The following is a 15,489-nucleotide window of genomic DNA, read 5'->3' on the forward strand; positions in this document are numbered from 1 at the left end:
AAAGGACCTGGAACTTTTGTTTTTCCACTGAAAGCTCTGGTTTGCACAATAAATGCCATGTGGGTGAAGTTTTATGGATGATACTCTGATGTCCCATTCTCCTGAAGGCAGCACAGAGCTGCACCACCAGAAACTCACAGAAACACTGAAGAGAAGAAGAGCTATGATTAATGTAGTTACAGTTCTATCCATGTTTTAATGTTGCAGAGTCGTTTTGCAAACAGTTCAAAGTTTAAACTGGCATGTTGTACATCTTTTATCTGGTCATTTTGTGCAATATTTAATAACTAGAAAATGACACAGAATAAGAATATTTTTTCCACTCTGATTGGCTGCTGTTAGGTCTACCAAGTTTAACTTGAATGTTCATTGCATTTTTCGTAGACGCTTGTGAAAATAATTTCTATTCCCATGGCTTTTTTGTTCTCTGGGAAATTATTTTTGATGATAAATACAGAAACAAGCATAAAAATCAAAACATCTACAATAGTGATAGTAGTAATAGTCAGTGCAAAGTAGCCTGCAAATTCTTTGGTGGGGGCGGTGAGGGACCTGGATGAAGCCTAGGGGGGGCGCTGGGCTGAAAAAGGTTGAGAAACACTGTTATAGGGCAAATATTTTAATACACTTAAAACAAGACAGAGATCATATAAAACTTTTCAGCAAGAAATAGGAGTTTGCTATACGCCAATAATTCTTCAATATTAATAAAAATAACTTGTTCTGCTTATAACAAGACACTTTCCCCAAGTTATGAGTGAACTGAGACTTTGCAGAATCTAGACTTATTGTTTCTTTCACCAAAAAGATTTCTTCAGTATAATATATTAAATCTGCTTTTTTACTATTTCTTTCCAAAAAAAACCTAAGTGCAGCTGGAGAACGAGATTTTCTGGGGACTGTGTCAAGTAAGTGGGTGGTTTATTAGCTGTAATGACAATGAATGCCTTCTAACCCGGGTCTTTGACACTGATTGTGTGTTTGTTTGACTCCTAAACACACTCTGTGTGTCTACGGATGCCTGATGTAGCTCATCAGTAGATGTCTAATATTAATTATATGCCGCGAAGATCAATAACCGACATCTTGTCAGCATCTCAGCTGTGAAGCTACTGAGATGCATTTAATTAGCTTCTAAAGTCGCACAGCAGATATGAGCACGTAAAATGAGCCACCAGAGCAGAATCCATGAAACCAAATCTATCTTAGGAAGGAAAGGCACTGGGAATCTACATTTGTGTTCATAGACGATCAAGAGAAGGAGTTTGTTCTCCGCACAATCTGAATAAATACTATAAAGCAAAACATTTATGTGATCGCAAAGAAAACTGTTTTATTGTGTATCCAAGCACAGAAAATCAAACAGCTGAAAGATACGCCGACAGGTTTGATATTGTGCTTTGCACACGTTTCAAACACCTTGAAATCAATTAGATTTTAGTTCTTAACCCTTTCAAAGAGGCTTAAATTCTCTTATCATTGCTTGGCAGATTAAAAAAATAACTAAAATTTCTCATGGACCAGATGTGCAACTCGCAGAATGCAGTCTGTGTGTGCAAAACATCGACCACAACTTCTAATGCTTGCCAAGAGTTAAATCGCTGTAAAACTGAAGACGTCTGTGTGTGCAGAGCTGCTGGCTGTCACTTAAATCGAGACAGGACTTGTTTGATTTATCTGCTCTTTGTCCATCTGTGCATGTTGATAAGGCAGGATGATATAGTTGACCGCTACATCACACCAACCCACGGGGTCTAGCGCTCAGAAAGACATTTCAAGTTATGCAATCGCCTCATTTACATATCACTTTGCATAAAAATTGAAATAAATGATGTTGGTATCACTGGACTGTGATATAACCCAGAAATGCCAGCTGCAAGCTAACGCATTTAGGTAGGAGGAGACAGATAACCGCTCCTCGAACAGGTGGTGGGAAGAAACTGAAATATAATTTGTCTAAAAAATGACTGAAGGTAACGATGAAACTTTGAAACCAGGTATTCAGTAAAGTTTCAGAGTTCAGTGCATTGACGAGTTATAGCTTCCATTTGGGAAGAAATTATATAAAAACCCTCAATTGTCTTAGACATGCATGTCAATTGGAAAATTAGCAACTTTCAATTGATAATTGTATGCTCTTTATTTCAAAGCAGAGAAGAAGTTGTTATTTTGACCCAGAGCATCTAGAATGTAAACTGTTCAGTGAATTGCTAAGGTTTGCTTTAGGTTGATGTCCAGTAACATTATAAAGAACCTTGGTGCCATCTTTGACCAGGATGTGGTTTAGATCTAAACAGGTGTGTGGGACATTCTTGTCTCACCTGTGCAATATTCCTAAAATATCCATTAAAACAAAAAAAACAAAAACTAACCCATGCATTTGTTGTTTCAAGACAGGAATACTATATTTGTTCATTTTCAGACAGTCTAATAAATTCAGCTAATTGCTGGATAAAGGAGTTTTGGAACATATTGCTCCAATTTCAGCTTTCCTTCAGGCATTTATTAGGCTCCTCTCATGTTTAACCAGCCACCCAAACCTGGTTTGCTATCCAATAATAACAAAAAAAGGATTAACACAAAATGTTCATGAATCTTATTGACTAACCTGGGTTATCCTAGGCTATATTTTTTAGTTTTGTAGCCAAATACTTTGGCTGGTTTATAACATATGGACCATTATTCCCTACTGCACTGCGCTTACTCTCTTTACAGGCATGCATTGCTGTTGCTACCAAGTTTTTATTTATTTTTTATTTTTTTGTCATTTAAAGTATGTTTGGGCATAAGATTCCTGGTCAGGTTTCTTCCTGCATAAATGTTTTCTCAGAGTGAAGTATTGATAAGAGGCCGTGATTTAAAGCAACCTGTTGGATTCCATTAAAAGAAAAATAAATAATTAGCAAATAAAATGGAATTGAAATGAAGTCCGCACAGATAATCTGGTTTGCATAATGTATTAATTAATTTAGGACTCAATCAAAAACCTCTTGGTAGTTTAATATTTGATTCCTGGAAATTAACACATTTGGAAAGTTGAATCTTGCAGAAATTGAAATTCCAGACATAAAAGGTCTGGTATGAAATTTATTGAAATGTTCTTACACGGAGAGAACTTATGGTAACCAGGAATATGCAGGTTTATATGGTTTATTTAGACTATTTATATAATGTGCAACAAAGGGAGCTGAAGAAAACAAAAAAGAAAAAAAAAGAACGAATGAAGAATTTCTTCATTCCTAAATTTTACATCCACATTACAAATATTTGAGGTTTCAATGCCCCAGTTTTTATTTTATTTTATTATTACAACCACCTTTTAGGAGTGACTTTGCAACCACTGCTTCAATGAACTACAAAATAATTCATGAGCAAAATATTTCTGTAAGAAACTGTTTACCAAAGCGCAGAATTACTCATACAGTGTACTGACACAGCCCAGTGGACATGCAGCCTTCAGACAAGCACAGCGCTCATTTGCAGCTCTCCTCCAGGAGACCTCCATGTCCATGTCCATCAAACATGGAGCAGAACGGCGGAGGAGAACATTTGTATTCATTCCCCGCTGCAAAACAAAGACAGCTCGACGATTCAGCAAATCTCCCTGAACACAAACCCCCCCGAGCTGCTTGGGGGAAAAACTTCACTTTGCCTGCAACTGGAGCACAAGGTTAATAAACGATCAACCTGCACAGCAGAGTGCTCACAGTGAAGCACTCTGCCGCTGCTGTGGCTGCTCTCTAACTATGCAACTTTTCTTCTCCCATTCTAATTAAAAATATATATTAAAACATGGAATGATAATTAATTTTACTTCTACTTTTTAAAGGTTTTTTTACAGGAATTTTCTTTGGAAAGGAGTGAAATGTTTGACCGTGACTGACTTCTTGAAAGGCTGAAAATTCTGATGAAGGAGACTTATTTCACGGTGGCAGGTATTTAAAAGGTTGACTGAGAAAGACAGTAAGCATATAGGTTGCTCTCTGGTGTAATTTAAATTCACATTAAACGTAGATGTAAAGGTCAACTGTAGCAAACTGTCACAAATCAAGGATCAGAAATAAAGCTCAGTCAGGGATGCAGAGATGAATGTAAATTTGTAGCATAAGATTATCCGCCTTGTGTTAGATGTACCGTCAGCGGAGACGGAGGATCAGTGGCATTTTAATTTCATGCCTTCTCTCATATTTCGCTGGTTTCATTTTAGGTAGCAAGGCTGTCATCTTGATTTAATGGGCCAAGGCGCCACTTCACAGAAAAGCACAACAATTGAAGGCGAGGGGCATCATTTCAAGTATTGATCCGTCACACGATGCTAGACTTGATTGTGGATTGGAAATATTGCAACTAAGCAAGTTAAAGTGTAAGAAAACATTCTTATATAGCTGCTGCCTGGAAAGGAAGTCTGCAAGTTATGAATGTTAAGAGTGGTTTACTTCAAACTGTTTTTTAACTTTCAATCGTAGGCCCTCTACACATGATTACAGTCGTACTAAAATATTTCTAAACAGCCAGTATGCGGATGGTCTTTGCAGGCTCTTGTGGAGCTCAAACAACTTCCATTGGGCGGTCATGCCGTCTTGTTTTGGTGGCAGAATATCAGGATGTTATATTTGGGGAGAGAGGAGATAGTCTATCACATTCCTCTCATACTAAGGTTATAACCTCATCAGAACACTGTCAGCGAGCCAAATACAGTCATTTACGATAATGATCGTGGCATTGTGGCTTAAATGTGCATTACTTATAGCCTCTGATCTGTCTTCGGTCAGGAGAAGCTCACCAAGCTGCAACAACAGAATCTACTCTGGATGTTCTGTCCTCACTAGACATAATGGCTCTATCCAGCTAGACAAACAGATAACAGAAGAGCTGTTTGGATTTGTTTGATTCATTTGTCATTCATTATTTCTTTTTAGTCTATGGAGCTGTGAACACACAGGAAATACATCATAACACATAACAGAAAGTACATAGGAGTTCCTGTCTAAATGAACAATTTTCACTGACTGACCACACATAAAAGGTGCAAGCGTAAATGTTGGTTATACATTCACAGTTAAATAAACGACAGAGCCGAATATGTGTGTCAAAAAGTCCTTAGAGGTCTTGGAGTTCTGATTCAGATCGCTGCTGCTGGCGTTCTCACTAAAACCAGGAAGATAGAAACCATCACCTCAGTTCTAAAGTCCATACACTCCCTGTAGTTCAGAGACTTTAAAAATACTTGGAAGTTTATAAATCACTGAACGGCTCAGCACCACAATACATGAGAGATCCGCTGTTGTTGCATCAACCTTCCACACCAAAATGTAATTTATTTAAGAAAGCAAGCAAACCGAAAACATATTTATGGATCATATCAATGATATTCTATATTACAGGTCCATTTCTTTAGTGTGTAATGAAAACTAAGAGAGCTCCACAAGGACAAAAGGAAAAGATTTCCTGAGCGCTTAAACTACTTTTGTTGAAAATTGTTCAGCCAAAGACCATTCAGCTTTATTGTGCTGTTTTTTTCTTCTCTGCAGCTGATTCAATCACATAATAAGGGATTTTCTGGAAAACACAACAAGCTGAAGTAAAGTCGATTTACAATTTAAACACGAAACACTGAGAACCGCATTTATTAGTGGGGCCTAACACCTTCATTGTGTAGAGGTTAATGAGCAAGACTGGAGGAAAAAAAGTAGCTGCTGTCTTTCAGATTCACCAAAATCCTGCAGCCTGACATTAATTACTGGTAACTATTAACAACATGAGGGAATTAGCTTTAGCTGACTTGATCTTTTCAGGGAATGTTGGAATATAAATGTATATATGCTACAAAACAATATTCGTAGGGATCTGTCTGCTCTAAAAAATGTAAGTACTAAATAGTAGAGACACTATTTTATGTCAGTAAGTACATAAAAAGGAGGAATCTTTTGTTAAAACAAGAATCCTTTTTCCTTTAAAAATCATAAGCTACTAAACTAATTTCTTACTTTTGCGATTATTCAGGAAAAAATGTGTTTAGTATATGATTGCCTCCATCTTTAAAAAAAGCTATTATAACTGAATAAAAAGGAAAAACAAAACAATGTGTTCAGATACAGACAGAAGTAGAACAATCTGTCTGTAATATATCAAACATTTTCATGTCTCAGTTTATCAGTATCCTTAGAAAAGTGCCGGTTTTGATGGAAGCTGAATTCTCTGCGGTTTCACAAACGGTTGACAGGCTGCAGCAGATCAAATATCTCCAGCAGGTTTTCTGAATGGCTGTTTCTGATCTACTGATTAGGGCGATATCATGTCCTTCAAGTACGGCGGGAAATACTTAAGCTGCCCATCCTTTCAGAGGAGATGACTGGTCTTAGCCTTTCAGAAATAGAGTGAACCGAGTAGGAACACAGCAAGTATAGATACAGTAAGTACTACCACCTCTGACTACATTTACTTTGAATCTTATATAGAAATGAAAATGATTTGCTGTGTTCAACCTCATTTTTATGCTTCTTATCTATGGAAAAACCTTAACTATACCTCCAGGGTTCAGTGTGAGAGGCAGGGTAGACTCCTGCCTGGTCGCCTGTCCAGACCCCTAGGATGAAATCTGGGAAGAGCACAGCTGTTTTCAAAGCTTTTACAAGATGCCTCAGCCTCTGACATTTTGGTAACCTGGGAACCAGACAAACCAAGCAGCTAATCATAGGTTTATTTGCTGTCAATGAATGAGTCTGCACAGATCTGAAGAAAAAACAACCCATTTCCACCTGGACATGCTCATCCCAATCCAGTCGCAGTAGTTTCTCTGATAATCAGTTTGAGGAGAGTAAGGAAAAGCCTTAAATGCTTCCTTAGACAAATGAAAATAAAAAGGAAAATTTGCTCTGTGCCACATTATGATGACAATCTGTGGAATCTAAAACATCTTCCCAGGCAGGCTAGTTTTTATAGGTAAAATATACATCTGATCTCTTAACTTTTATCCATTTGTCTCAAGTTATCTCAGAGATGAGATGAGCAAAGCTTCAGAAACCCCCCAAAAGCTTTATATTTAGATCATGCATAATAATGGTTTTAAATGAGTAATAAATCACAAAAACACACTGGATTCAAATAGACAGAGAGATCCTGATCAGAAAATACTTTTTACTGCCATTTGTTTTCCTCCAATATTTTGGAATATTACTAGATGAATCAAAATAAATGAGAACTTATTGTGTCGACAGCTGACCACTGGAAACGAACCCAGTTTAAAAGTGACAGCAGTTTATCCCTTTAGAATCAGTTATGCCTTAATGAGTCACAGGTCAGAATAAAGTGTCTTAAAAACAGTTATGTTCTAGATTTTTTAAAAAGTCACAAATTAAAGAGAAATTTTTAAAGACCTTTTAAAAGTTTTTAGATCTAAGAAGATCGCAAGAATGCGTTCCCTTGTCTCCTTAGAGGGAAATTTAGACCAAAATTAACGGAGAAACGGCTATATGCAGACAAGGCAAGTTTATTTTTATAGTAAATATATACAGTATGCGGTCGTAAAGCTTCCACCCGAGACAAAGAAATACAGATCAATAGATCAAAATTTAATGCAAGAAGTTTCCAGTGCTATAAAAATCTATTTCATATTCTTGTCATTCTTACCCTTTTGAACAACAATATTACATTGTTGCAATGAATATATTCATATATTCATAGTTGCTTTTTCATAGTTGGTAATAACAAAATGCCAAGTAAAATTATGATTAAAATGTCACAGCTTCAAATCAATTTGATTATATTGATCAAATTATATATTTGATCAATATATATATTTCATTATATATATATAATCAAATATATACTTTAGAAAGACTCAAATATTTAATGGGGTGTCCTAATTTTCCCACAACTGTATGTGTGTTCATAGCAAAAATAATCTAAACTGGCTTTGCTATGTCAGCGTGTGTCACAATGCAGAGGGACCGTGTCAACAAATGTGTCAGCGTGTGGCTGCTCTGTGGCCAGACAGCCAATCATACAACAACTAAGGGAAATATTTATCCTGTTGAATCAGCACTCCCGGGCCGCAAAGAGGCGGCAGCGCCGGCGGAGCCACAGAAAGAGGACGTCACAGGGGACAGACACAAAATAGCTGCGAGAGACAAAGAGGTGCCGGGTGAAAGAAGTGGGAGGACCTGAGAAAGACATCTGTGGACGGCGGAGACAGGAACAACAAACAGAGTGGGCTGACGAAGAAGGGTCCGTTTCAAAAGGCTTCAGAAGGTGAAAAACCACAGAGAGAATGATAAAAACCTGACCTAAAGGAACTCACATTCACCAACAGCAGACGCAGCCGTAACACGGTTTGATAACCAGAGACAGAAAAGAAAAAACTCACCAAAATTTACACAATAAAAAAGTGAGAATCTAAAGAAAAGCAGTGCTTTGAGCTCCAAGCTGAATCCAGCTTTTATCTTTGGTCAGGTTTGGAGTGCTGCTGTGAGTGCTGCTAAATACAGAAAGAGAAAAGGCTCAAAAGATACAAAAAGCACCATTTTGTTGCTATGCAACCAACCTATTACAAGCAGCCAAACCTAACAGAATAGAAGCAATAATGGTTTAAAAATATTAAATTAGCCAAATGACCATAAAAAATATTCCATCAAAATAAGGAGAACATTATATTTAAAAAAAACCCATGTTTTTTGACCCATGCTCTTATTGATCAATCAGTTCTCCCAGCTCTGTGAACAGAATATCAGTTGTGTTGTGTTCCTGCCCCGCAGCCGTCAGTTGTTCTTTCCAATAAAGAGAAGTTTTGTAGCTATACAACTTGTTTCAGAGTCCTGTGGCCCAAAATTTTGCACTTGTTTTTGGTGAATGAAGATAAATGTCCGCCCTTCGCCTTTTTACTTTTATTAATATCTCCAGCTTTTCTTCTGAAGCAGGATCTTTGGGCAAAGTAAGATGTCCATCCAATGTTTTCTTCCAGTTTTTTGTAGCTAAAAAAAAATCTAGTTTATGTTTACAACAATAAGTAATTGCACTCTTTGAAATGACATTAAAGTTAGCTTTGAAGTATAATTTAAATGCCAATTGTCAAATGTTTGCATTAAAACTCTCCAGGATTGTTAGTTTGTGAAATATTCCCTCTCATGAGCCTCTGAAAAGGATTCCTGAAGTGGGAGTAAGTTTGTGTAAGTACGAGGCGGTACCCAAAAGTTTCCAGAACGACGCTGCTGCATGTGCAATTTTTGTAATACACGATTCTGCTGCTAGTTATTTGTTCAACCACGCCTTCTCAATCAGTGTGCCAAGCGGCATTTTTTTTCTCGGGGAAAAAAGCATCGGAAACCGTTCAAATGTTGAAGACCGCTTATAAGGATGACGCTATGTGTCAAGCTCAAGTTTACTCGTGGTTCACCCGCTTTAAAAATGGTGAAATGTCAATTGATGATCAACCGCTTTTTTCCGCAGCAGGAAGCAAAACTTCACAGCCGCGAGCTGCTCATAAAACTTCTCCATGAAGAAAAACGACGGCTGGACAAAATAGATCTTCCGAGAAAATTCACTGCGGGTAGACGAAACCTTCCACATCAACGCCGCCTGGCACACTGATTGAGAAGGCGTGGTTGAACAAATAACTAGCGGCAGAATCATGTACTACGAAAACTGCGCRTGCAGCAGTGTCATTCTGGAAACTTTTGGGTGCCCCCTCGTATACTGAACAAGGTCTAAAAAGATGGTTCAGCTTAAATCAAACACCAAAGGGAGTTTTTTTTCTCAAACAGAAGGATGCTGAGTAACCTCAAGCACCTCATGCATACTTGAGTGTTTTAATCTTTTCTAAAACTTTTCCATGAAGCACCTCTGCGTAATGTTTACCCTGGGGTTAGTGCTGCGCCCAACAATGAAACCCAAATGGTTGCTTTGGGTCACATCATTCTGAATTAATTAAATAATTATCTTTAAATTGACAAACTACTCAAAAGAATCAAAATTAGGCATTGCAAACAGAAGAAAAGGATCTAATATGACCCAGTCAGGCTGGTGACTGCTGTGCGATGTGTTTATGTCAGAAACATCAACTTTGTGGAGACGTGAAGCATGGACATGGTAAGATCCCTTGGAAATTTCACATCCAGAATACATGTTTCCTTCTGAGGAGATTTTATCAGCAGCGATAAAACCCTCTGTCCCAATCCCATGAAAAACATGTGCATTCTGAGGAAGTCAACACAAATGGACACAATGTTAAGTAACTGTTTGTTCCTTCTGTCTGCTTCAGTCTACAGCACCATACCAGGGGTAATGTAGAGAAAAAAAAGAAGACTAAATTTTTGCAAATTTTTTTTTTTAGATTATTCTATGAAATTTTCTAGAAAAAAAGACATTTCTGAGTTTGAAAAGTCAAAAAAATTGATTGAAAAAATCAGAAATTCTGAGATTAATCTAAACTTTTCAAGAAAAATGTGGAAATTTCTGGGTTTCAAACGTTGAAACATTCTGACTACAAACTGAAAGAAATACATTTTCCACTTTTCAAACTCACAAATTTCCATGTTTTTTTTCTAGAAAGTTTCTGACAATCTCATAATTTCTGAGTTTTTTTTATTTTTATTAATATGTACAGGATTTATTGGCCCTAGTGGACATTATTTGAGAGCGGTCAGACAGGAAGGTGGGTAATGAAAGAGGGGGAGGACACGGGGCAAAGGTCATTAGGTTGGGAGTCAAACCTGTGATGGCCGCATTGAGAAAGAAGGCCTCCATGCATGGGTTGTGCTTTATCCCTGTGCCATCGCAGCACCACAATTTCTGAGCTATTTCTAACCAATATTAGACTTTTCAAACTAAGTAATTTTCTTATTTTTTTGGGAAATTTCTGATATTTTTTGTCGAATATTTACTCTTTTTTTCTATCTATAATGGACCTAATACATCGTCGCTTTCCCTCAAACACAGAAGAACAGGAAATGTTTTAAAGACCTCAACATTTACTTCAAACTGCTAAAACTTCTGAATATGATTTCTTGCTTTATTTCAAGAAATAATGCTGTTTTGTTCGGCTGGAGCATCGTTGGAGGAAAAGATTACTTACCCATCTCGGGGTGATGCCTTCCCTCAACAGGAACGCTGACTGTCCGACGCAGTAGCTTGGTCCTGTGGGACTCTGAGCGCCTCTCGCGCATCAGCAAAGGGTGTACCTGCAGGCCCAAAACACAAAGTCAATATAGAAAAAGTTCTATAAATGCTGCGTCCTCATTTCTGAGCACACTAATAAAGCACAGCTACAAAAGCTTTCCCCTTTCTGCTTTGGAAAACTGCTGCGCTCGCTCTGTCCTTAATTGACTGACATTACGCATTCACGTCAATATTATGATGTACTAATGAATGATCGATGCAAACTAAGTGCCTTTGAGGTTGGGAAAACCATAAATGAGACGTTCGACACTGGAGAGTTACAGCAGCATCATTAAATTCGCAGAAAGCAAAGAAAATAAAAATAGATCAAATAAATCACAGAGGCTGCCACATTTGGCCCCACAGTCCCCGAATTCATAAAAGTGAGACTTGTGGGAAAACAAATGGAAGAATGTGAAGGTCTAATCAGAAACACTGGAACCTTATGAAACTTCTGAGTTACATTCAGAAAATATGGCATGTTCTGGAAAATTAAGATCTATAAATCTTCAGTGAACACCAGCACTTCCCATCAGATGTCCCATTGGTATTTCTAATGGGATATTAACAATTTCACACATAACTAGCTAACATCTTTATTTCCTCTCTTATCAAATATAGTTTTTCTGATCTTATTTAATAATCATTTTATTCCTGACATGATCATTGAGTATATTTTCGTAAATAACTGCAGTATGATAAAAATATGCTTACATTATAAATATGAATCCTGAAAACAATTGAATAAACTCTCAGTAGTCTCCATAAATAACTACAATGTGGAACTTTTCCCAATCAACATTTGAAAATACCAACAGTTTCAAGGCTGCCGTCTTGCGTAAACTTTATTCTTATTTTCTGTTTGAGGTAAACAAGAATAACCTAAGCACAGGCTTTGTCCTTCATTATTCCATTTCCAATACACGTGTACCACTGGCAGCAAAACAGTCCCACAGCATGATGCCACCACCATGATGCAGAAAAATGCAAGAAAATCTAAATAAGCCGATGTTCTGAGAACTGAGGCAGAAATTTTAGATCTGATAGTTTTAAGAAATATCCTGCTCTTTAAGAGTCCAACATTAGGCTCCTGGATTATCAAAGCCGGTTTAATGCTACAAATTCTGACAAGATCGACTAAATCCACACAGATTTCTACATTTTAAAAGTTTTTTTGTGTGTTTTCTTTTACACAAATCAGCATCTTTTACGTTGCCTTGAAAACACAAGAACAGTCGTGAGGCTTTATTTTTTGTATGTTTCACAAATGATTAAATTTTCTGATTTATGTTGATCTAATATGGCTTATTTTGCATCTGAGCAACCACAGATTTTTCAAATCTTATTCTTTATAAAGCATAATTTGTGAACTTTCATATACTTGCAGTTCATATTTTGCTGTTTCAGTGCTTTGCTTTGCATCTGCACCACCTTTGATGATGATCTGTTTAACCCCAGGCCCAGTTTAAAACCCTGAATAATAAATTAAAATAAATTCTACTTTCCCAGATATTTCAAGACCCAGATATTGTAAGAACCCTGTTCATAGATATCCAAGCCTTTATGCATAATTTTGAATAAATTCAAGTTTAAGAATTCAGTTTACGCTTTAAAAAACATTGCACACCTATGCTGTGCAATTACTCCACCATAAAACAGAATAGTCAGAATTAAAGTAGTATTCTTGATGAAACCCCCTGACTACAAATAGGAAATCCAGCCGGAGTCCTTATGAATAAAAACCATGTTCAGTCTTCAATTTTTCAAAGTGCAGCCACTGTCCTCTACTTAGTGGCATAAAATCAATTGAGGAAACAGCAGCAGCCTTGTTTGTGTTCGGCTGCGGTGTGTGTATGTAACATGAAAGCATTGGTGTCAGAGGGCGGTGCTGGCTGCAGAGTGCAGTGCAGGGTAGTGCAGCTTGGGGGTCTTTGGTGCGAATCCAGCAGCAGTGAAGGACGCTGGCAGGTCACGCTGAGCCATTTGTCCCTCAAGACAGAAGAAGGCCATTTATTTTCAAAGCAGTTCTGTTAAGATAAAAGGAGAATAACCCCTCTGTATGTGTGTTCATCCTTCAAAACATATGAATTTCATGCAGACAAGCCCTGAATTGACCTTACTACCGCAGACATGGAAGAGCAGAGAGTCTGTACTGTGGCTCCAGAGTTAGAGCAGCTTTATAGGAGATGCTTCTCATCACTGCATGAATATTCTGTGACTCTTTTGGTTCAGCTTAATCTGGTACAAGGACCATAAATCAACAGCTTGTGCAAATGCATGCATGCATTCTTGAAAATAACATTATGCATGTTACGATGGTATTACAGAACAACATCCTTGATGAAAAATATATGAAGATGCATCCATTGTTTATGAGCCCAGATACACAGAGCTTGAGCAGATTTGTGTTGGAGCTAGCTTGATGTTTATTTCCTCGTTATGAGGCCGTGTAGTGAACGATATCTCAGTAAATGATGACAGTAGCATTATAATAGTAGCATCCTAATTTTTATAATTTCATTTTTCATAAATTTTATCATGACCAATCACTTTTCACATTTGCCCTCTGAAACTGCAGCTCAGTGATTCATCCATTTTAGAATGCTTTCAGTGTTAAATCTCCTTGCCCTTTGCCTCCGGCAGCTGCTAAGCATTCTGGTAACGTGCAAAAGTTTCTTTTCATCTTCAAGCGAACCTTAAAGAAAATATTTAGCAGAGAAAATTCAGTCGAAACTGTACCAAACGGGTCTTTTCAATCTGCAAAAATCCATCAACTTTTTGCACTTCTGATAATCTAACCCAGCTTTTTTGCTCACTACTACAGGAACGATGTTTTTTCACAGCTCTTTCAATTGCTTACTAGCAGTGGACCCCACCTCAATACCCACCTCAGATGTTTCTCTGCTTTAGCTCACTAGCTGCATTTCCATTGGACATATAAAAAGTTTGGTACTAAGATGAGAAACAGTTTTTCTTAAATCGGTTTATTTCGCAAAACTGCGATGGAAATACTTTTTCTGCATCACACGAGTCACATGATCAACAGCCTGGTATAGCCACTGATGTAAAATACTGAAATACTTGAGATATATATCAGAATATTAGGGATGTAAATACATGTGTCACTCAAGATTTTGAAAAAATACGTTCTTGAATGAAATTAGTAAAAAAAAAAAAACTTTTGTATTGTGAGAATTTGCTACTGCGATAAAAATACATATGGATTTTTATTTTAAGGCTTTTTAAACATCTTTCCAGCATGTGCAAAACATTGTGAAACGTGCCATAAATTACTCCTTTGATCACCATCCAACCCCTGCAGCCTCCAAAACTGGACTTTATTCTGCTAAATCTGCAAATGACTTTCAGAAAAAACATCTGACGAGAAATAGACCGAGATTAAAAAGACTTTGTGTTTAATAAATTAGAACAAATCGACCAATAATTAAGTTTTGTGTATGTGCATTTTTAAATAATTTCCTTTAATTTTCTATCCAACCCCCATACTGTCAGTCAGTCAACCTTTTTCATATTTGAAATGCTAAATACTTTTATAGAGCTTAAAATGTCAAAAAACATTTCCTTTTAGGTCTGAATTATTCAGATTAGTTTGCTTCACTGATGTTCTTAGATTTTTCAAGGTGAGGTGGTTTAGTTTGAAGCTTTTATAACAAACCTTTTATTTAGTGCATTAAAAGAAATGTGACATGACGATTTAGGCTGACAACAAAAAATAACATAGTTTTAATATAGATACATTCACAATCTAATTCAGACATCTCTGTGGGTTTCAAGCTCTTAGTTTGGGCGAAACTGAACAGTAGATGTAAGTGAATAACTCAGTATTTCAAAAATTGTTAGAATACCTAGAAATTTCCTGTTGCTTTTCAATTATTTTCACAATTTATATGAATTTATATTTAAAAAATTGAGGGTTTTTTTTATACCAGCTATCACGATTGCATCACTAAATATAAATGTATTTTCTCTTATTGTCCCTTAGCTGCTCAAGACGTGCAACAAGGACATTGTATTTGTATTTCTTTGTGATCAAACGATTGAAAGCATTTGCATCAAAACAAACTGACCTGATCACACTTCAAACCCCCTGAAAAAACAAATCTTCACGGCCATCTGCCTCAGTTGTGATGAAGTCTCATCAGTTTGCACAGCTTTTATTTAGTGCTCCTCTGCGGCCAAGCGCTGTGCTAACGTGACTGAATCAGCTTTGTGCCAGTGAGCACCAGTAAAGCTGAATTAACCTCACACACTGCCAGCTCCGCATTGATCAGAAGTGCAAATAAAGCCGCCGCAGCTCGATTACAATCCTGCTTCTTT

The 15,489-nt window shown here is 37.1% G+C and overlaps 1 protein-coding gene across 10 annotated transcripts in view; it reads right to left on the reverse strand.

Annotated features, from left to right (window-relative positions):
* syngap1b (synaptic Ras GTPase activating protein 1b) overlaps positions 1 to 15,489 on the reverse strand; it is a 178,237-nt gene that overhangs the window by 99,785 nt on the left and 62,963 nt on the right. For all 10 annotated transcript variants that reach the window (XR_535669.2, XR_001777412.1, XR_001777413.1 and 7 more), the window contains exon 3: positions 11,069 to 11,174. Coding sequence is in view for 7 of the 10 variants with exons in the window: in XM_008430767.2 (XP_008428989.1) it covers positions 11,069 to 11,174 (106 nt within the window). In the remaining 3 variants the exon portion in view is untranslated. The remainder of the gene's footprint in view (positions 1 to 11,068; positions 11,175 to 15,489) is intronic.

Source organism: Poecilia reticulata, linkage group LG16 (assembly GCF_000633615.1).
Source record: "Poecilia reticulata strain Guanapo linkage group LG16, Guppy_female_1.0+MT, whole genome shotgun sequence".
Taxonomy (NCBI): domain Eukaryota; kingdom Metazoa; phylum Chordata; class Actinopteri; order Cyprinodontiformes; family Poeciliidae; genus Poecilia; species Poecilia reticulata.